At 39.1% G+C, this 23419-nt stretch overlaps 2 protein-coding genes across 3 annotated transcripts in view; both read left to right on the top strand.

Moving 5' to 3' along the window:
• LOC125245228 (oocyte zinc finger protein XlCOF6-like) overlaps window positions 1-10142 on the top strand; it is a 33412-nt gene extending 23270 nt beyond the window's left edge. The window contains exon 3 of the mRNA XM_048155757.1: window positions 9094-10142. Within this exon, the coding sequence (XP_048011714.1) occupies window positions 9094-10109 (1016 nt within the window). The 3' untranslated portion in view covers window positions 10110-10142. The remainder of the gene's footprint in view (window positions 1-9093) is intronic.
• Window positions 1-23419, top strand: part of LOC125244061 (stonustoxin subunit alpha-like) — a 1172099-nt gene that overhangs the window by 891014 nt on the left and 257666 nt on the right. The window lies entirely within an intron of this gene.

Here is a 23419-nt window from a genome sequence, read left to right as displayed (position 1 = left end):
CTCTTGTGAAGCTACTGCGAGGTCTTGCAGAATGATTACGACGACTTGAAGATCTTCTGCTGGCTTCTGCTCCATAGCTTGTGAAAAGTCGATTTACTTCAACTGAGCTGCGCGATGCGACAAATGCCTCGTTCTTAATGTGTCATAGTATTGGCATAACATCATATGTGAACATAAACATTCGCATACAGACAAACAACAACTTTTTAAAGGGCTAAGCAACTTTTCTTGCTGTCCACTGCGTTAAGCTCTTGCATTCCAGACGGAGTGGCTGTTCGGTCTGGGACATTTGATTGAGAACCACTATCCACTTCATTGGCAAGTTGTCTTATATTATAAATATTAGCAATGTCAGCCATGGTACTTGCATGATGTTTTATGCACAATAACTGACGCGCAAGACATTAAAATGGCGCCACAAAACCAAATTAAAGCGGGATGAAGATTTGATCTCTCACTGTCCAACGACAGAGAGTGTTACAAGTGAGAGAGGGTTGGCTCTTCAAATTGAGGCGAAAGTTGATTGGTTGCTCCCACGTGTGTACTGTCCAATGGCATTTTACCACTCGATTGACAAATGGATAAAGAAAAAAGCATTTGCCAAATTATTTTTAAAAAGATTTACTAATGTACTTTTTGTTGATCTACGTTTTAAAAAATGAATTAAATAACCCATTTCAAATTTTTCTTTATACATTCAAAAAAGATTTTTTAAATTTGTTGTTTTATTAAACTACATTTAAAAACAGGAATTAAATAAACAACTTTAAATATGTCTATTAATTTGCCCATATAAAAAGTGAAACATTTTTATGTTTGAATTATTAAATTAATTAAAGGTGCCAAAGAATTGAAAATTAAATTTACCTTTGCATAGTTGAATAACAAGAGTTCAGTACATGGAAATAACATACAGTGAGTCTCAAACACCATTGTTTCCTCCTTCTTATGTAAATTTGATTTGTGCAAAAGACCTCTGAAGAACAGGCGAATCTCAACATAACACCGATTGTGACGCAACAGTCGGGATCATTAATATGTACGCCCCCAATATTTGCATATGCAAATGACAAGCAAGAACAATAGCGAAAAATGGCAGATGGAGGAATAATAACTGTCATGATCCATGATATCATTATATTTTTAGTGATATTTGTGAATTGTATTTCTAAATGTTTCGTTAGCATGTTGCTAATGTACTGTTAAATGTGGTTAAAGTTAACATCATTTCTTAAGAGCCGTCGCTATTTTCATTTTTAAACACTTGCGGTCTGTATAATGCATAAACACAACTTCATTCTTTATAAGAACAACAGTGTGTAATGTTAGCTTTAGCCACGAAGCACTATCAAACTCATTCAGAATGAAATGTAAACATCCAAATAAATACCATACTTACATGATCTGATATGCTGCATGACAAACACTTTGTAAAGATCCATTTTGAGGTTTATATTAGCTGTGTGAACTTTGTTTATGCAATGTATATAGAGTCGAGAGCTCGGGGGCGGGGAGCGCGAGCATTTAAAAGGGATGCGCAGTGAATCAGCGCATATTTAATTACACCCCAAAATAGGCATTTAAAAAATAATAATAATAAATCTATGGGGTATTTTGAGCTGAAACTTCACAGGCACATTCAGGGGACACCTTAGACTTTTATTACATCTTGTGAAAAAGTGTTCTAGGGCACCTTTAATTTTTTCTCCCTCATTTACTGTTCATGGCTGTTTTTGCCCCATTGACTTCCATTATGACGACATTTTTTGATTGCAAAGCCATGACACCATATAATCATGCATTCTGATTGTTGGTGGTTTTCCCTGTTGGGAAGAGGTAAAATTTGTACCAGGTGGCACCATTAACACTTTAGATAGGCCTGTGCACTTTAGATAGTTTCTGGCTTTTATATGGAGTATAACAGCATATTATAGTGTGTGTGTGTGTGTGTGTGTGTGTGTGTGTGTGTGTGTGTGTGTGTGTGTGTGTGTGAGAGAGTGTACTTGTGTGCCGATCTGTTAGTGTGTGTGTCTGTGTGTGTCTGTGTGTGTGTGTGAGAGAGTGTACTTGTGTGCCAATCTGTTAATGTGTGTGAGTGTGTGTGTGGCAAATGGGGCAGACTTTCAAGAGTCTGCATGCTGTGAAGTTTGAAGTTTACAACTGTTTGTTTGATTGCTCTAGTCTACATCAGAGAACCAGAAAGTCTCTTTTAAGAGCGTCAACATCACAATTTAATTTGCTAAATAGGCAGAAACTCACACTAATGACCCCTGACATTGAAGACTTTACTTACTGATTTAATTACAAATATGTGAAACATTTCATTTTTAACTTGACTGAACCTTTTAGCAATAGTTCTGGTATTGAATAAACTACATTTATACTTGAAATTTTGCTTATTTTACTTGATTACTGATTCTTGAGAGATAAATTGTGTTTCAGTTTGCACTGACACATGAATGAACTCATACAACCTTTTTAACATGTTTCTTTGTATCATTTTTGTCACTGTTTTGATTTTAATACAAAGATTATCTGATAAATATGGTTAGATTTCAGTTCACTTCTGTGATTGTAGAAAATGCAGCGTCTTAGCAGGACTTTTATTTTGGAGTGACGACATGACGTCATAAGACTGCGCCGCGCTCCTGCATCTGCTGTGATTCTGCTGAAGAAAGGTTTGTTTTAAGAATTTAAGCTGTTTTAATCGATAGAAACAGTTCAGTGATGTATAGTTATAGTGTGTTTTGTTTTAAACAAGCGATGTGAAATGAGTTTATTTACTATTTAATGTAACATTGTAATTGTTTATCTAACTGTAATGAACAACAGTATTTGTGTGAGTAAAGCTCATATCCACTGAGTAAACCTGCGTCTCATTTCTCTCTCTACATATATATATCATAAATCAGTTTATCATGAACACGAGTTCAGTCTCTGGAGAGTTATGATGAACTTTTCAACTCCGAGTCAATTGAATCAAATATTTAGAGAAATGATTCAGTGAATCACGACTCGTGCTGCTCAAACATGAACGAGAACAACAAACACTAACAAACTAACTAATCATGTTTTCATCAAAGAGTAATCATTTAAATATAATCTATAATTCTTTAAATACCAAATGTAGATCATAAACTTTTAAATATGAAGTGTTTAATTTACAGCGTTAGTTTTGAGTGTTTTTTAACAGGTCATTGAAGACCATTAACTCTGTTATTCTCTTCTTAAAGATGGCGTTTATTAAAGAGGAAACTGAAGATATGAAGATAATTATTAAAGATGAGACTGAAGACATGAAGATTGAAGATATTGAGGAACAAACAGGTTGGTTTTATTCTCATCATTTTATTGATCCTAAAATGTCCAGCTGTACAGAAATAGAGAATATTTTCTACAACATAAAACCAAACATCTACATCTGAATAGAGAACAATGAAAAACAAAAAACTTTGAGCATCTTAATGCATGAAATCAATTTTAACATACCTGAACATAAACAGCAGTAATTGAACATTAAATCAGGCAAAAACATTTTTTTATAAATAATAATTTATTGTGTGTGTGTCATATGGAGGAAAGTCAGCAGGGCAAGTCTGTAAAACATTTTGAACAGAGTGAACTGATAATATTTGATGAAACCAGTGAAAATATTCACCTTGTCATTTGTGGTTCAGGTGTAGGTTGGAAATCAATAAGCGCTGACAGATGAAATGGTGTGAAAATTACATGTTGAGACAAAATGATCATGGTTGTCATTTTAATGTTCTGTAAAAGTTCTGATACAAACTGAAATAAGTTCAGTTAAACTAACAAATTAAATTAGCAGCACTGGATGTGTGAATAAACATTAAAGGGATAGTTGACCCAAAAATGAAAATTCTGCTGTCGTCCCAAACCCGTATGAGTTTCTTACTTCTGCTGAACACAAAAGAAGATATTTTGAAGAATCTTGACCAAACATTGACTTCCTCAGTAGAAGAAAAGTACTATTGAGGTCAGTGGAAATTGTAAGCTGTCTGATTACCAACATTCTCCAAAATTTGTGTTCAACAGAAGAACTTGTACAAGTTTGGAAAAACATAATGGTGAGTAGATGACAGAATTTTCATTACTAACCCATTAATATTGCAAGCCAAAAGTCACAATTTTGATTGTAAGTGCCAAATAAATACAAAGTCGGACATGGGTCATTGTTATGTGCTCATAAATATAAATTTATGTGTAACTCCTAAATGCAATGAGATATTTTTACCAAGCTTGACACACTGTATGTATGAGCTCACTGTGAGGACACATAAAAAAATTGGTGGTGCTATAATTAAACAAAACATGAAATTTGCTTTTTCTACAGTACTGTTGTACCTTGAGAAACAAAAAACGTCACTGTAAAATGACCAAAAATGATCTAAAGCCGTGACTCTGCAATGGTTTTGCATATTGACACCAAACTCTGTGTCATTGTTATGCCAAACTGACCACATCAATTAGGTGACAAAGCCACCTACTGGTCAAACACAAACGGCAGTTTAATTGGTTACTTTATTTTAAGATGACGATTACATTGTAATCACTCAAAGAACTGAGTAATTTAAAGGATTAGTTCACTTCAGAATTAAATTTTCCTGCTAATTTTAACTACATTTATTTACTATAGAGCTAGGGTTGAGGTTTGGTTTAATTTCATAATTAAGCATTATTAACTCATTACTATAGTGTGCAACTACATCACTTTAAATGTGATTTGAATAGGATTTCAAACCACACATTAATGTAGCTTGAAATGGATTTGTATAAATTGCATTTCATGTATAATTTTTATTTTTTATTTTTTTTGCAGTTCACACTTGCTAAATCTGATTTCAATCAGATATGCACAAAAATCAGATTTGGACAGACGGTGTGAACGTAGCCCAAGACTTTGTTGATGTAAAATTACAAACAGATTTTTGATATCTCTATTGCTGTTGCCATGGCACCGGATTTATTTGAAATTTAGATCAGGAGTTTTCTACCTGTGGGGCCCCTAGGGGGCGCGAGCACCCGATTTTACCAAATCATTAGTCATCCACTAGAGGGTGCAATTTGACTATTCTCCCAGCTAATCAATGGCTATGGTTACAGCAGGTTTGGCGCAACTGAATTTGAGCAAAAACATCTCAAAACAAATGGACTGGTGGCTTGTAAAATCAAGAATATCAGATTTATAAAAAGTGAGATTAAAGGGTTATTTCACCCAAAAATGAAAATTGTGTCATTAATTACTCACCCTCATGCCGTCCCACACCCGCAAGACCTTCGTTAATCTTCAGAACACAAATGAAGATATTTTAGTTGAAATCCGGTGGCTCAGTGAGGCCTGCATAGGGAGCAATGACAATTCCTCTCTCAAGGTCCATAAAGGTACTACAAACATATTTGTTTTTGGAGCGCCAAAAAAAAACAAAATAACGACTTATTTAGTGATGGCCGATTTCAAACCACTGCTTCAGGAAGCTTCGGATCATAAATGAATCAGTGTATCAAATCTGCTGTTCGTAGCATCAAAGTCACATGATTTCAGCCGTTGGCAGTTTGACACACGATCCAAATCATGATTCGGTACAACAGAGCTGTTGCAAACATATCCACATCGCTATGATCAGATGCTTTCTTTATGCTGCCACCGCTGTCATTTTTTTGTTGTCTGTTTATTTTGTTATTGAGAGAAAAACATGCAGTACTTACCACATTCTATCAAACGCCTCTCAGGAGTGCGGATGGCATTGGCAGATTCAGTGAGTTTCCCGAGTTTTGGATTATATAACATGGTCTATTTTGCAAACAGCTGACTCTTGTCAATCTGATGCTAAAGCCCCACATATACTTCACTTTCTACGCCTGGTCGTGTCCGCACATCCTTCAAAGTATACTAAATGGATGCGGATGCGTGCAGATGGCCGAGTTCGACACATGCGCAATACAAATTTTTTCTATACTCTTTACCAGACTTGTTTCATCAATGGGACATTCGTTGGGCAGGATCGGAGAAGAAAAATAGTGCATCCACCATTGCAACATAGTTCAGAAGATACACCAAGAGAACAGGAATCAAAAACGATGGAGAAGGCATGCCTCTCAGTTTACTCGTCTTGTTTTTGAATCGCTCTTTACTTATTCCTCTTCGACTGCACATTGTGCTTAGTACTGTCACCTAGTGGACTCTTCTTTCCTGCTTGCGCTGTTGCACGCTCACCGTCCGCATGGCTGTGGCCGGGGCTTAATGCTATTGATGCACCTAGCGCTTCTCCGGCTATGCGTCAGTTTACGTTCTGAGATAACGTTGACATCTGGCAGTTGGGTTTATAAGCACAATTCGACTTGCTGTGGAACAAATAATAGATTAATAAGACCAAAGATTGCCCGTTTTATGTACTCAAATTGAATTATGTCTCATGTTTAACCATTATAAGAGCCAGCGGTAAATCCCCGAAGCACTGCCCGAGATGAAGCTGTTCTCGGCGCTTACAACATGACCCCTGAATGGCCGCTGACTCCCTGGAGCTAGGAATTAAGTCCTACCATGATGTACAGGGTACAACAGGCCATATTTTATTCCTTTAATAATTCCTTCCGTTTCTCCCGTGGACCGTCAAGCAGTTTGCGTTGGGAAGACACATCTGCTGGAAAGTCCAGAAATATACTGATATGACTCCCATCAAAATGGAGAGCGGGCTTTGGTTACGGGCGAGCCGCAGTATCTTAGTGTAATAGTATCATGATGTATCCTGGCAATCATAACTCGCAGTCTGTTGTTCACGATGGGGCCAATGCGGTGAGCTCGGTCAATCTTTGTCACGCGGAAAATTATTTTCTCCCGATAGTGAAGGCAATAGGCCAGAGGCAAATTGTGTGGGGTTGCCCTTCTCGATGTTCTCACAAAGACCAGCTATCTTGATAATTTGTCAATGAGATCTGGCCTCTAAATCTGTTACCTTGGACTTCAGAGACACATTCTCTTGTGATAAACTTGCTAAAGTGCCTTCCACTGTGTCGGCTGACGAGGACAAGCCTTTTTGACAGTCTTTTTAGATTTATTCATCATTAGCATGTTAATTATGTTGAGTGATCAAATTTAGCAAGAGCAACAAAGTTTTAAATGATTCATTTTAACAAGTGTGATGGAGCTAATTGAAAACACATCCTACTCCATGTGCTGCTTTCTAGCACCCCCCTTCCGTCATCATTAATTCTGAAGTATTTCCACACCTCTGAGGCTGACATTGTTTCTGCTGCTGCCGTCGTTGTCTCTGTGCATGGAAAATTCTGTCAGTTACGTCACATGAGGTATCAGTCTTTGGTATTGGGGGTATTTTTATGAGTATGTGTACAAGTATATGAGCTTGGTATCGGCCCGATACTGATATTGGTGCATCCCTACTGAAAACCCCTGATTTAGATCATGCTGAGGTTGTGTGTGTAATCATGGGAGCTGATTAATTATTGTTCATGGTCATGATGCCACCAGCTGGCAGCAATAAGTGTGGCACATATTCAAGCATTTAAAATAGTCCTTTTATAGTTTATTTTATAAAAACTGACAACTGACTACAGGTCGGCTCCATAGCAGATTTCAAGCAATTAAGAGCTTAGAGAGTTACATGTAAAGTACTAGACAAATTCTGCTCGTATTGGACATTTACAAGTAACAGTATAACTGTAAAATGTAAGTTTTGTGCAGAGAAAAAGCACATCTCATTTAATTTTTTTTTTTTTTAAGTTGCCAGCCATCACCAGCATTTTTGATTATTTTTACAAAACTTTAATGACCCCAGAAGATTTTGTTGTATGAATAGCTGAACATGCAATATGTCAAGAAAAATAACACAGATAATTGCGTTAGTTTGCATGTACTTGATCAAACCTTTTATCGCTTCTTCCTGCTGCTGCTTCTTCTGTGTTTTGATCTGGAGGTTTTGTACTGATTCAGATAAGTAAAAGCACCCCTACTGTATACCAGGAAAATTCTGTCAATGGCGGGAAACTGTTGTGTCATAAATTATTCTCAAAATGTGTCTTAAACTGAAATTAAGGGTGTACTCGCACTAGGCGATCGAAAATGTGCGAGCACAATTTCTCTATCAATGTCAGCTCTCTTCTAACAAGCTGATGATCTTCACCAGATGTAAAAAATACAGGAGACATACAAAATGTGCAGTGGTGGGTCCCTGTGGACCAGGTTTGAAAACCACTGGTGTATTGAGTATAAGATCTATAGACGGGATGGGCAACTCTGGTCCTGGTGGGACACTATTCTGGAGAGTTTAGCTCCATCCTTGATCAGATACAGCTGCAAAATTTAACCCAACCCCAAAATTTAACCCTTATTCTTGAGGACTGCTTGAAAATTACAGGAACGTGTATTTAATTAGAGATAAAATTTAACTCTGCAGGTCCTCCAGGACCAAAGCTGCCCCCATCCCTGATCCATAGGGTAGGGTATAGATCAGGGGTGTCCAACCCTGCTCCTGGAGAGTTACAGTCCTGCAGACTTCAGTCCCAACCCTGCTCCAACACACCTGCTGTAATTATCAAGGTACCCTGAACATCCTGATTAGCTGGTTCAGGTATGTTTGATTGGAATTTGACCTGAAATCTGCAGGATGGTAGCTCTCCAGGAGCAGGTTTGGACACCCCTGGTATAGATCATACATGTTGTTGGTTTTGATGCTTTAAATGTCAAAATTGTTGTCTATTTTCATCCTAGACCTAACGGCACTCAGAGAGGCTAGCCATGAACTTAATGAAAGGGAAGAAGAGAAAGAACATAATGATAAACATGATTTCATGACTGGGGAAAGGTCGACACTGGCTAAAAAGAGTTCAAAAGACAGGAACTAAAAGTTATTTAACCTGCCAACAGTGTGGAAAGAGTTTTGATCAACATAGAAACCTTCAAGTCCACTTGAGAATTCACACTGGAGAGAAAACTTTTTCTTGCCGGCAATGTGGAAAGAGTTTGTCTAAAAGGAAACCTTAAAGTCCACATGAGAATTCACACTGCAGAAAAACCATACACCTGCCAACTGTGTGGAAAGAGTTACATTCAAAAAGGAAACCTTATAACCCACATGAGAATTCACACTGTAGAGACCCCATTCGCCTGCGTACAGTGTGGACAGAGTTTCAGTGAAAAAGGAAAACTTGAAATCCACTTGAGAATTCACAAAGGAGAAAAGTCTTACACCTGCAAAGAGTGTGGAAAGAGTTTCACACAAAAAGGAAGCCTTAAAGTCCACATGATAATTCACACTGGAGAAAAGCCTCATACCTGTCAAGAGTGTGGAAAGAGTTTCCGTTATAAAGGAAACCTTAAAGTCCACATGATAACTCACACTGGAGAGAGTCCATTCACCTGCCAACAGTGTGGAAAGAGTTTCAGTGAAAAAGGAAAACTTGAAATCCACACGAGATCTCACACTGGAGAAAAGCCTTACGCCTGCCAACAATGTGGAAAGCGTTTCAGTGAGAAAGGTAACCTTACAGCACACATGAGAATTCACACTGGAGAAAAGCGTCATACATGTCAAGAGTGTGGAAAGGGTTTCAGACAAAAAGAAAAACTTGAAATCCATATGAGAATTCACACTGGAGAAAGCCCATTCGCCTGCCAACAGTGTGGAAAGAGTTTCAATGTAAAAGGAAGCCTTGACATCCACATGAGAGTTCACACTGGAGAAAAGCCTTACACCTGCCAACAATGTGGACAGAGTTTCAGTCAAAAAGGGCACCTTAAAGACCACATGAGAACTCACACTGGAGAAAAGCCTTACACCTGCACTCTGTGCGGGAATGGCTTTACACGGGAACAAATCCTTAGGGAACACATGAATATTCACACTGGAGAGAAGCCTTTTACATGTGATCAGTGTGGAAAGAGTTTCGCATATAAATTGTCACTTTATTTTCACATGAGAATTCACACTGGAGAGAAGCCATTCATGTGTGATCAGTGTGGAAAGAGTTTCAGATTCATCAGTAACCTTAGGGATCACATGAGGATTCACTCGAAAGAGAGCTGTTTTAGAAGTCGTCACTCTGGAAAGAGCAGAGGTGTAAAGAGTACCTGAAAACCATACTTGAATAAAAGTACAGATACCTTATCTGCCTCATCTCCTAAATCAAACACCTGAGATTCACAACTAACTGCTAATGCGCTTGCATTTATGTAAAGTAGCCTTGTTGGCAAGTTTGGGTGAGTAAAGGCAAACATACAACAAAAATATACTTAAGTACAGTAACTAATTGCATTTACTCAAATACTTAAACCACTGGGAAATAGTTCCACAAACCTGGCAGTTCTCCGTAACTGGCAGATTTCAAGAAAATTACCGTCGTTTGGCAAATAAATAAATAAATAAATAAATTACGGATAGTTACATACACATTACCAATCATGTAAGTTTTAAACATAAAGCTTATGTTTAAATGTTTTGCCACTTGCGTGAGCAACGTAATATATAAATCAAAAGTATTAGTTCATACAGGGTTCCCACAGGTCATAGAATTTTAAAATTTCTATTCCACACATTGAAAGTCAGGAAATTTAATATTTTTTTTTGTCCAAGTCATGGAATATCAGGGATTTTTGTTTGATGCTTTAAATTTTAGTTTCCATTTATCAAAATGTATTCTATACCTTATTTTTTGTTTTTTTTTTGTCACGTTTCACACGTTTTGTATTGTAGTGGTTAGGCTATTTTTCAGCGCCATTTTATTTCCTTGAGCTCGTCAACTGGCAATCACTTAATCAAATGCAGTCACCTGTACCACCTGTTAACTAAGGCAAACATGCCAGGAATATGTCAATTCTGATGGACAGAATAAGGTCTCTTAAGGATGGATGTGATTTGGTTTTTGATGAAAGCTTTAATGCTTTAATCGGAAGACCCAAACAAAGCAAAGGGGCATTCATTTAAGATTTTAGGACAATGATGCTGTCGTTACATGCTACTTCACTTCTGGATTCATGGGCCACAGCAGAGGATATGGTGGAGGACTTCCACAAGTCAACAGAGGGGTTGAATTACAAAGGTCTTATACAGCTTTCAATGGATGGACCTAATGTTAATTTTAAATTCCAAGACCTTATACAAACTGAACTTGGACAAGAACTGTGTTACTAATTGTGGGTAACTGTGGCCTACATATTTTGCATGGGGTATTTGAAAAGGGTGCAGATACCTCAAATTGGAATGTAGACCAGTTCTTACGTAATGCTTATTGGCTACTGAAAGATTACCCTGCCTGAAGAGAGGATTATGCTAAAGCTGTCGGACAAAGATCTCTTCTTTCATCTCAAGGAACGGAAAAGACTTAAAGGAGCAGAAAAACTAAACATGAAAAGGAAAACTCTCTCTGATGAGATTGATGAGCTGAAGAAAAAGAGAGCACGCCTCCAGGAGGATGCCTCAGCTATGGCGCAATCTGCTGATGACCTTGCATTAAAGGCAGAAAGTGTAGGCAATCTTACATTGATTGCTCAGTCTAACAGTCTAACGCGATCTGCAAAAACTAAATGTGAAGAATGAACTTGATCACAAACAGAAAATCCTTTTTTAACCCCTGAAAACAATTAATTTCTGAAAGTCAAAGTCCATTTAACAAATAAAAGAAAAAAAGTCGTGTGTAGGTGTTTAAGTTAGTTTTGTAATAAAACAACTGTGAATAAGTAAATAAAGTTTGAAAAATACTGTTTGTGACCGTTTTTTGTCTGTTCAGTGCTCCGTTCATTATAGGTCATGGAAATTCAGCTTTTTAGTTTGTGAAAGTCAAGGAAAAGTCAGGGAATTTGACATTTGGCTTAGAGTGGGAACCCTGTTTACATACAGTAAATATAACATAATAAATTTAATAAAACATTTAAATGTGACATCTATGAAATATAGTGTATACAAGAGAAATCACAATGCTGACAAGCCATGTTTAGTATCAACTTTTGGATTTAAAATAAAAATAAGTAAATGTTGTTTGTGTTAAACAGATCAGTTGTGCACTGCAAACCTGGCATCTGTGAAAGCCCAATAGCACGTGCTGCTCCTGCATCATACTGCAAAGGCATGACGATGATGCGTCTCCGCTCTCCTCCGGTGGCCTTCCTGTGTCGTTAACCAACGTTTCATTTTGACAAAAATAATATCCAAAGTTTAAAACCTAAAGAATTACCTACGTGCAGACGCGTCACAATAGGGCAGGCAATTACTTGGGATCCCATATTTTGAGGCACCAAGCCCAAGGGCTGATCATTTAAACCTCCTTAGTTGCGGCTGTCCTCTCTCGTTTCACTGGATATGTTTTTGCCGCTTCGCCTCAGCCACCTTTTTCAAACTGGCATAGAGCTTGGGTAGAAAACGCATGATTTGATTTAACATGAAGAGGATTATCTGTCTGGCATAGCTGACATAAATGTTCGCTATTAGGCGCATATTCAAGGGCAAATTCGAAACGGCATTTTTGAGCCCTTGAAGGGCACTTTGAGAAAAGGACGCCATTAGCGTTTCAAATGAAAATGAACAACTGAATCCCTTTACTAAGGGCCTATTAGTGAAGGGAACATGCAGTGGTTACTGAGAGGAAGCAATCTTATCATTTATGGTCACGTGACCCAGAAAATACTAGTGATTCTTTTTTAAACTTAGATGACAGGAGAGTTGGGGTGTGACGGTATGGGATTTTTTTTCTTACTGCGGTGAAGAAGCAACAAATTAGAGGGATTGGAGGGATGGTGGGCCAGGGCCGTGCAGGGGAATAGGAGGACCTGGGCATGGCAGAGGCGGGCCTGGACCGTAGAACGTTGGAGAACCTGGGCCGTGGAGTGTGGGAGGACCTGAGCCTTGGAGCATGGGGTCCCGGTGCACTGGAGGACCTGGGCCATGGTTAGGTGGTGTACCAAGCTCCACAGCCACAGGAGCTTGGTACCTATAACCCCCTCATAAATCAAGGGCAGGATTTATGAGGGGGGGCTCTGGTATGGCAGGCGTGGCAGCCATGGCGTGGTGAGGCTCCAGCGTGGCATGATGAGATTCTGCCGTGGCATGACGCTGGCATGGCGGCCATCTCGGGGCGAGACACTGGTGCGGCAGCCTCAAGGGCGAAATGGCCGGCGGGCCTGAGTGCGACGCGGCCGGCTCGAGACGAGACACTGGCGTGGCATAAATAATTCCAGACATGAATGTTGGGGTATGGAGACACTCTAATATGGAAGGTACTGTGGGATTGTGGGGCTCCTCATCCACAATTCCCACAGTGAAGGAAGACCCACTTAACAGCATAGTCCATATAATGTTCCAATGACCAGTGGATATTCCCTCCATGTAGTCTGGCACGGACAGGTTCATTCAGACCGTAGTGAAAAATGTCCTTTAGGGCAACATCATTGAAATTTACCAGGTGGCAGGGTTCACAAAAGTCCTGGACGTAGTCTTCAATGGTGCGATGGCCTTGGCGAAGATTCAAGAGTGCAACTGCTGGGTTCATGGTGAGGTCATGTATTCTGTAACCTAGGGAGTCTACTGGAGGCGAGCGTAGTGAGAACCCAAGTGCAGTTTATTAAGAGTACAAACAAAGAGTAAAATACAAACGTGAACAAAAACTGAGGCTTGGCTTGACATGACTTGACTTGACTAAACGACTCACCGACAGCAGGTAACATTTACAATACATGACGTGGACCAGCAGCCACACTTACTGCCCAAAGTGTTGGGCTGATGATTTGGAGGACTGCATCCACAAAGTGACTGGACTGACTGAAGCCCTGGCAACACTGGAAAAACTATTCTTTTTTTTTCCCAAAATATTTGTATTAATATTTTCTTCATGTAAATACAATCATAATCTTGTTAATACAAATTTGTCCATGTTTACATAATTACTGCATTACATGAATTTAAACCCATTAAAAGGCAAGAAATAAACAAGAAAGAACTAATACATTGAACAACGCTTCTCTCTAGTGGGAGGCTGGACATCATCTGCTTTAACCACTGGGTGGCACTGGGTCTGTTCACATTCTTCCAAGACAAAGCTATACATTTCTTTGCAGACAACAAACTTATATTTATAAAAGTACATTCAGTTTTGCTATAATTATGTTTGTCTGGGTATAGAGCTAATAAAAACAATTTTGGGTCCAAAACTATCCGTTTGGAAGTAATTTTTTCAATTAAATTTTTTACCTCCTCCCAGAAGATTTTTATTTGCCTGCATTCCCACATGCAATGTATTAGAGTCCCTCTAGAGCCACACTTTATGCATATATCCGGTATATTATTATTATATTTATTTAGTTGTACAGGTGTAATATACAGTCCCTCCAGAAAAACGCGATTATGCGATCGCCTGATTTCATGCATAATCAGCCAAAGTCCGCATATTCATGCGGGGGTCGCATTTTTTCAAATACGCCGCACTTTTGCCGCATAAATTGCCGATTTCAGCAAGCAAAATATGCGGGGCTAGCATGATTTCATAATCCCTGTATTTTCGTTGCAAAAAAGTCACATATATCTTAGCAGAAAGTTGAAAAATGTTGCGTTTACTTAACACAAGTAAAGCGCCATTATTTTCCCCCTATTGCCATGGGAACCTTATGAAGTGAAGTAATTACACGACGTGAACATCATCTGCAAACCCCGCGGTGAAACCATGATGAAGCAGCATGCAAATAATTCTCATTTGCCAACAAAAATAAGTGCAACAGACCGCGCAAAGCAGTTTTGCACTCCGTGCAACTGCGTCGTGGACCACAGACGGAAGTCGACGCTGGAAAACCACTTTGCCACCGCCAAACATTTGAGGATGGTTAAAGCAGCGGAAGCAGGCAGGAAGAAGCAGCTCACCTACACCGAGGCGTCAACTTCCAAAACAGTTGCTAGGGCTGAAAGAATCAAGGTCAGTAACATACAAGATTAAAGCTTGTAAAATTATGAAAAGGTTGATAGATAAATTGAAAACAGAATGAAACAGAGAGAGGTGTGTTTGAGTGTTAATGAGATTTCCAAGTATGTTGTGTGTGGATGTAAGTTAACGTTAGGGTTAGATAGCCTAACAGTAGTGTAATTTCCCATGCAAGATGATTGATTTTGCCATGAAAGAATTATGTTTTATTTGCAGAAACACTACTGTTCAGTGAAAGGCTTGCTGTAAATAATTCAGTTTTATACTGCAGTTTTTGTAGGTTACACTGGACTTTGTGTGTGTGTGTGTGTGTGTGTGTGTGTGTGTATACACAATGCAGCCTAATGATACAAAAGTATTTTTCTGTTTGTAGATTTGTGAAACCTGGGTTGCCACCTGCACTGCAATTAACATCCCACTGTCTAAGAGTGACCACCCTACACTGAGGAAATTTCTGAATGAGAATGTCATCAATGGTGGCGCCATTCCAGGGTTTCACCACCTTCAAGATATGTACTTGGGAGCAGTATATGAGAGGGAAAAAGAGGAGCTGAAGACACTTCTTGCAGGAAAACCTCTTGCTGTGATATTCGATGAGACTCCAGATGTCGAGGGGAGATGTGTCCTGAATATCCTCCTTGCACCACTTGAGAAGGATCATTCTGGGAGGATCTTGGCCTACCTTGCAGATACAGTTTTTCTCGAGCAGTGCAATCATTCCACAGTATCTGTGGCTGTTGTAAGGTGCCTTCAAGAATACAGCATTAACAACGAGGATGTGATTGTGTTCGACACTGATAATGCAGCCTACATGAAGAAGGCATATACAGCAGCTCTGCAATCGTTGTTCCCCAACTCACTACACATCACGTGCATGGCACACATAATTAATCTTATTGGCAATGCCTTCCGCAAACCTTTTGTTCAGTTGAACATCTTCATGCTAAGTTTCTCCCAGATGTTCTATAGGTGTGTAGCAGAAGTGCTCCACATTCTGTGGAGAGACTCCATGAGATGCTTCAAGACCCAGACCTAGCTCAGTCCCTGAATGTCCAGATTAACATCATGGCTGAAAAGTGCAAACACTTCCTAAGTCTACTCGATGTCTTTCAGAGCAGGCGTCCTGTGACCACAAAGATCTTCACTTACCTGGAGGATCTGCAGGTGGTCTTCGCTGCCAACAAAGAGCTGCAGTATGAGGCGTGTGCCGAATACTTTGAAGGGTTTGACTTGCCACACACAACGAAGACACAGATCCTCTGCACAGTTGGTCAGGCATATGAAAACGCTGAAGAAAAGCTCACCAAGTACATGTCACATGGGCAGCCAGCCATTGAGTTTCTCCAGGAGGTCAGGGTGTTTGACCCTCGCAACATCGCATTCCTAGATGACTCCGTAGCAAGCTACAAGGCCATTCCAGGTTTCACTGAAGTGCCGGGTGATGAATTTGATTCTTACTTCAAGACTCTTGGTCCAGCAGCACTCCGAGTTGCACCATATGGTGTGGTGGATTTGGATGTGTTTTGGGATGGCCTACAGGAGAGACTTCCTGTGCTGAGTTCTTTGGCCAAACGGTACAAAGATGCTGTCTCAAACTCAGCTGATGCTGAACGCAGCAACAGCATCTACAAACTGGTGCTGTCTAACCGAAGAAGATCAACTACCAACCAAAACCTCAAAGCCTTAGTCTTCCTTTACCACAACCAACGAGTCAACAGTGGAGCATTTGAGAGGGAGGAGATGGTGGAGGGGGAGGAGATGGATGTTGAGGGAGAGGGGATGGAGGATGAGGATAGCGAATGATAGGCCAGTGTTAGAGGCTACGCAGTTATAGTTTTCATTTTCACAGTGGACTGTTGTAGTTTCATTCAGACGTTGATGCAACTTTACAGTTGTAAGATTGCACTTTTTTGTTACAGAACAGTACCAAAACCTTACAGTTGTAAGTATATTTACATTGCAGTAAGAAATTGCACTTTGTGCACTGGAAGCACTTAATTTAATAGAAGATGTCTGTTTTGTATAGCTACCTCTGTAAAACAGGAAGCACACATTTTTTATATATATATATTTTATATATTAATTTTTACAGAAGTTGTTGAATATTCCTTTTGTAAAGCTACAGAACTTGTTTGACTCAATGTTTTGTAAGTTTGAGCCATGTGTTAAGGTCTAGAATAAAAACAGAAGGAGAACTTAAATATTCTGTGATTTAGTATGCTTGCTTATCATTGGAAGTAAAAGGAAATTACTCTTTACATTAAAGTAGTAGCCTAGTGAGAACAGGGTGTTGGGGGAATCACCTTTTATTTTTTTCTGTTTTTTCATCAAACCGCAGTTTTTGCAAGTTCCCGCAATTTCATCGCATAAAATTGCAAAAATATCCCGCATATTCCATCGCATTTTTTAAGAAAACGTGCCGCATAATCAAGCATTTTAGCCCGCAACAATCACAAAAAAATCCCGCGTTTTTCTGGAGGGACTGAATATATACACGCATGAGCCATTTATATTGTAGCATTCTAAGACGGCTATTTATAGATATGGTATGGGTTTTAACACAAGCCCTTTCTCCAAGCGATAATGACAGGTCCACATTCCATGACATAAGTTTATCCCTCGAATTCTCTGTTACAGTGGAAATCAAATAATGAAATAATGCCTTTTCTCAATTTATTTTTAACCAACAACTTTTCAAGCGATGTAAGGGGGGGGTTTACTTAGATTACTGTGATTTGCTTTCACAAAACTTCTCAACTGAAGGTATTTAAAATAGTGTTTTTTATCAGTTTTAAATTTGGATTGTAACTCTTCAAAGGACATAAATGTGTCAGACTCTGATAGATAGAGGTCATTAATTGTTTTAAGTCCAGCCGATGCCCATCGTTTGAAAGTTACGTCTGCCCTTCCTGGTACAAAGAGCTGATTGCCCCATATTGGGCTAAATTGTGACAAAATGTTTGGTTCTTTGAAGGCTTTACTTACATCATGCCAGACTTTAATCATATTTCAATCATAATCATATCCAATATAAGTATTGGATTTCTAGCTTGTTTCTGTAGGTTTTTTGCCCTGTCAGAATACATGAATAATGGGAGAGATAATTTTAAATCATGAGACTCCATTTTGACCCAATGTGGATTGTCTTTGCTTGAAAAGTAAAAGATGATAGTCGTTAACTGTGTGGCCCAATAGTAGAATTTGAAGTTGGGACATTTTAGCCCTCCACCATCGAATGGTAAATAGAGTAAGGAAAGACGAATCCTAGGCCTCCCATTATTCCATATAAAGCCCACAGTAATTTTTTTTCAACCATATAAATAATTCAGGAGGAGGTGGCAGAGGAACATTTTGAAAAAGGTAAAGTAATTTTGGTAGTACATTCATTTTTAGAGTATTGACTCTTCCCATTATGGATATAGGCATGGTTGTCCATCTGTTAATTGAATCATTTATTGTTTTCATTAGATTTTCATAGTTAGTTTTAACAACCTGATTCAATACTGGAAAAATCTGGATACCTAAATAGGTAAAATTTTCCACTACTTTAAATTGAGTAATCTCACAAATAGGATTAATCCTTTCAGCTACATTTAATAAGAGAATGGAGGATTTAGTATTATTTACTTTATAACCTGATATTTTCCCAAACTCCTGAATTACTTTCACCACCGCCGGGATTGAGGTCTTGAGGTTTGTCAAAAATAAGATGACATCATCCACAAACAAAGAGATTCTGTGCTCCGTGGGTCCCACTGTAATTCCCGAAATTTGTGGATGGATGCGAATGGCTGTTGCCAAAGGCTCTATTGCTAGCGTAAATAGCAAGGGAGAGAGCAGACATCCCTGTCTACAACCCTTTTTAATTTTAATTGGCTCTGAGAATAACTTATTTGACATGATTTCCGCAGTCGGGTTATTATATAGCATTTTGACCCATTTAATAAAGTTAGTTCCACATCCAAACCTTTCCAGAACATGAAGAAGATAGGGCCATTCGACCTTATCAAAGGCCTTTTCTGCGTCCAACGAAAGGAGCGCAGTATCTTGGGTATTTTCTTTAGACCAAATAACATTCAAAACCCTTCTTACATTGTGATAACCTTGTCTTCCAATTATAAACCCATTCTGATCCCTATTTATTATGTCCGGCAGGATTTTTTAAAGCCTTGTTGCTAAAAGTTTACAAATGATCTTGAGATCAGAATTTAGTGAACTGATAGGTCTTAAGTTTTCTCTTTTATCAGGGGGTTTACCAGGCTTTGGCACCAAAGTAATTAGGGCATGATTCATGGAGGATGGTAGTTCGCTTTTTTCGAATGCCTCTGTAAACATATCTAATAGAGGTATTAGCAATTTATCTTTAAATTCTTTATAAAGATCAATAGGAATACCATCTGGTCCTGCTTGCTTACCAGAATTCATTCCATCAATTGCCTGTGATGTTTCTACCTTATTTATTCCTATATTTAAATTAACCCTCGAATCGTCTGAAATAACTGGAATATTTAGCGCATTCAAAAAATGTTTTAAGTCATTACCATCGCGATTTCCTTTGGAATCATATAACTCCTGATAGTAGTCTTTAAATGCATTATTAATATCTCTAGGATCTGTAAGCGTTTTTCCTGTGTTCTAATAGACGTAATTGGTGTTGATGATTCAAGTTGTTTAATTTGCCAGGCTAATAATTTTCCTGCTTTATCTCCTTGTTCATAAAATGACTGTTTTAATCTTAAAAGACTCGACGCAACACTAAAATTGTTTATCATATTCAGCTCTTAGTAACAGCAGTTCTTTTTTCAAATCTGTGTCATTTGTTTGATAAACCCTTTCCTGAATAGTCCTAATTTTAGTTTCTAATTCCAACCTATCCCTTCTAGCTTTTTTAGATTTATTGCCCGTGTAACTAATAATATGTCCCCTAAGAAACGCTTTAAAAGCATCCCATCTCACGCACGCTGACGTTTGATTTGTATTTATTTGAAAAAATTCTTCAATCTGATGTCCAATATACTTAACAAACTCTTCATCCTGCAACCATTTATGCTGGAAGCGCCATCTAGGTGGATCACATGTAAGTTTGTCATCTCTGTATATAAGACAACAAGGTGCATGATCTGAGACTACTATGCTGTCGTATAAGCAATCTTGGATTTTGGATAGTAGTTCTGATGAAATTAAGAAATAATCTATTCTCGAGTATGTGTGAAATGTTGCCGAATAGCATGAATAAACTTTGGTTTGTTGGTGCAATTCCCTAAAGATATCCAGCAATCTGAAATCTTTTATAAAGCTTTGTAAAGTCATCCTACAGTTATTATGTGATTGGTCTGTTCCTACGGATCTATCTATGCCTGGGTGAAGGGTACAATTAAAATCCCCTGCAATCACATAGCGCCCTGGTAATGCTGAAAGTAAAAGGAATAAATCTTTATAAAACCCCGAGTCATCTAGATTAGGACCATATACATTAACCAAGTTTAAGTTCTCTAATAATAAAGATCCCTGAACTATTAAATATCTGCCCTTCTTATCTTTAATAACATTTTTACATGAAATGGAATGGAATCATGGATCAGAGTCATAACTCCTCTTGCTCTTGATGTGAATGCTGCCGTAAATACACTACCCGGCCACCTCCTCCTAACCCTTCTCTCATCTTCCTCCACAAGGTGTGTCTCTTGCAGAAATATTATCTTAGAGTCCATATCTTTTAATTTAGTCATAACTTGTTTAATCTTCTTAACACGTTGTAGGCCCCTGCAGTTCCACGTAACAAACTTCAGGTTCAATGTTTGTGACATTTGAGATATATCAAAACTGTAAAATCAGGAAATATGTATTTACCTCATAAGATAGGATTCTTTCATGGAGAAGCGTAACCAACCCGGATATGAGAACATATATCCAACACCATGAACGCGAACTACCCCTCGTTACTTCCCCATATGGGTATCCCTCCCTCGACAGTACGTCTCCCGCTATCGCATGTGGCCACTCCATACCCATTGAGGAGCAGCCTAACCACTCTTCTCTAGCCAAACCAGAACCCTTACTACCAATACTGTTAACTATTATTAACAATCAATTAACCTCTCTTGTTTCACCGCAAGTTTACACTCTTTGTACTCTTTCAATAACGCACAATAAGTGCGCCTCCATATCTATTCACCATGCCCTTGTGAGAAAAAAAAAAAAAAAAAAACTGAACACTTCAAAACTTCAGACATTTCGAATTATCTCAATATCAAAAATCTAAACAAGGACAGGTGTTTACCACACAGTGTACCTGGAAGTTTCTCATTGATAAGAAAATAAAGAAAGAGTGTGGTTTAGTCCAAAGCTGGCAGTGATTCATCCTCTTCTGCTGCCTTCTGAACTTTCTTCACAAACTCTCGTGCCGTCGCTGCTGTTGTAAAGGAATGAGTCTGACCCTTATAATTCACCAATAGTTTGGCCGGATGAGCCACTCCGTGCCGCAGTCCCAGTTTGCGTAACTCCGCTCGAACCGAATCAAACTGCTTCCGTAGTTGATGTAGTCCAGCTGCTGTATCCGGATATATCCGTACCTGTTGATTTTGGAACCGAATGTCACTTTTTGCTCGTGCTGCTGCAAAAATCACCTGTTTATCCTTGTAGTTGAGGAATCTCATTATGAGAGTGCGGGGTGGTGTGTTGTTGTCCCTCTTAGGTCCAATTCGGTGCGCTCGTTCTATGACAACTGCCCCTGTGCCGAGCATCTCCGGTAACCACCTCTCTAAAAACACACATGGGTCCTGTCCTTCAGCTCCCTCCGGCAGATTGACCAGTCTTTGATTGTTTCGTCTAGATCTTGCCTCAAGGTCCATAACTTTGTCTTCCAGTGCTTTCTCATTGGATTCCAGTGTGTTCACTTTAGCACGTAGGATTTCTATCACGTCTTCTGCGTCAGAGATGCGGGTTTCCGTTTGTGATACTCGCCGGATACAGTCATTTATCTCTTTCCTCAGACCGTCAATAGACTCTACCACTTTGTCAAATCTAGAAGAAAATCCATTTTCATGGAGTTGACAGAGGACAGTATTTCGTCTAACTTGCTGTTTTCGACCACCGCTACCGGACTCTGATATGGAGGAAAACGCAATGGAAATTGATCGTGGACATGATTATTGGTCAGTTCCGGAGCCTGAATTCTTCCTCTTCATGATGCACCTTGCTTTGGGCCTCAAGCAGAAAGACCTGGCTCATCACTTCCATGTCCATCAGAGTACAGTGAGCCGCATCATAACCACTTGGGCGAACTTCCTCTATTTTCTTTTAGGTTCCGTGCAAATTTGGTTGCCGAAAGAGAGAGTATGAGCCTACCTGCCAGAGGAATTTGAGAATTTCCGAGACACCCAGGTTATCCTGGACAGTACCGAGCTCCGTTACTGTGCCAAACGCCGTTGTCTCTGCTATTACAGAGTGAGGTCTTTTCCAGCTACAAATCTCACTGCACCTTTAAGGCTTTGATAGGAATGGCACCTCATGGTGCAGTAACTTTTGTCTCTGGACTGTATACGGGGTCAATCAGTGACCGGGAGCTGTTCAAGCAATCAGGGATCATTGACGTCCTCACTCCTGACATGGCCATAATGGTCAACAGGGGCTTCTTAATTGACAACCTGTGTTACGACCCCTGGCTCAAGGTAAGCAACAAAAACAAGGGACACACGCAAACCAAATATTAAGCTCAAGAAGATGTTTATTTACTTCTAAATTAAGGTAACATTAAATAATAAATAATAAAACGAAAACAATCAAAGGATGTCACAATGTTTCTGTGTCATCAGTAACGTCAGTGTGTAAAGCAGAGTGCATGGTTGGAAATGTAATGTAATGTTGAGGCATAAATGCAGAAAACAAATCAAACAAAACATAAAGTCAAAAACCAAACAAAGTCCAAAAGCCAAAGTTCCCAAAGCTCTCCTTGGCTCAACTGGAGATCTCTTTTTAAAGGAGCACCTGAAGCACTGGTCACAGGTGAATCCAATAGACTGCTAATTTGTGGGAACAGGTACCAAGCAGCAATACCCGAGACCAACAGCAGAGGTCGTCACACCTGGTACCATGCAAAATCCACAGGCCTGCTTTTGTGACCAAGGGCACACAAATGTCTGTGGCCAGGCTCAGGGTGCATGTTGAATGCCTGATCCGGCGGGTGAAGGAACACAAGTTGTTTGACACAGTCATCCCCTTGTCCATTTCTGGTAGCATTAATCAACTGTTTGCATTGTCATGTCTTCTCATTAACTATCAGAATGGGCTACTTGTCAAGGCATTGGCCCAGTGAGTCTACACAGTGTCATTTTTGTCTGTCTTTATTATTTGACACATTGAATTGTAAATATAGTCTGGAAACTGTCTATTTTTCTTACTATGATGGCCTGTTTTTTTGCTTGCCTTTACTACTGAAGTTCAGAAGTACATCATGATTCTGTTCACGCATGGAGATGAACTGGAG

Source organism: Megalobrama amblycephala, linkage group LG1, assembly GCF_018812025.1.
Source record: "Megalobrama amblycephala isolate DHTTF-2021 linkage group LG1, ASM1881202v1, whole genome shotgun sequence".
NCBI lineage: Eukaryota > Metazoa > Chordata > Actinopteri > Cypriniformes > Xenocyprididae > Megalobrama > Megalobrama amblycephala.
Note: the sequence above shows the minus strand (reverse complement) of the source record. Positions and strands in the feature narration are given on the sequence as shown.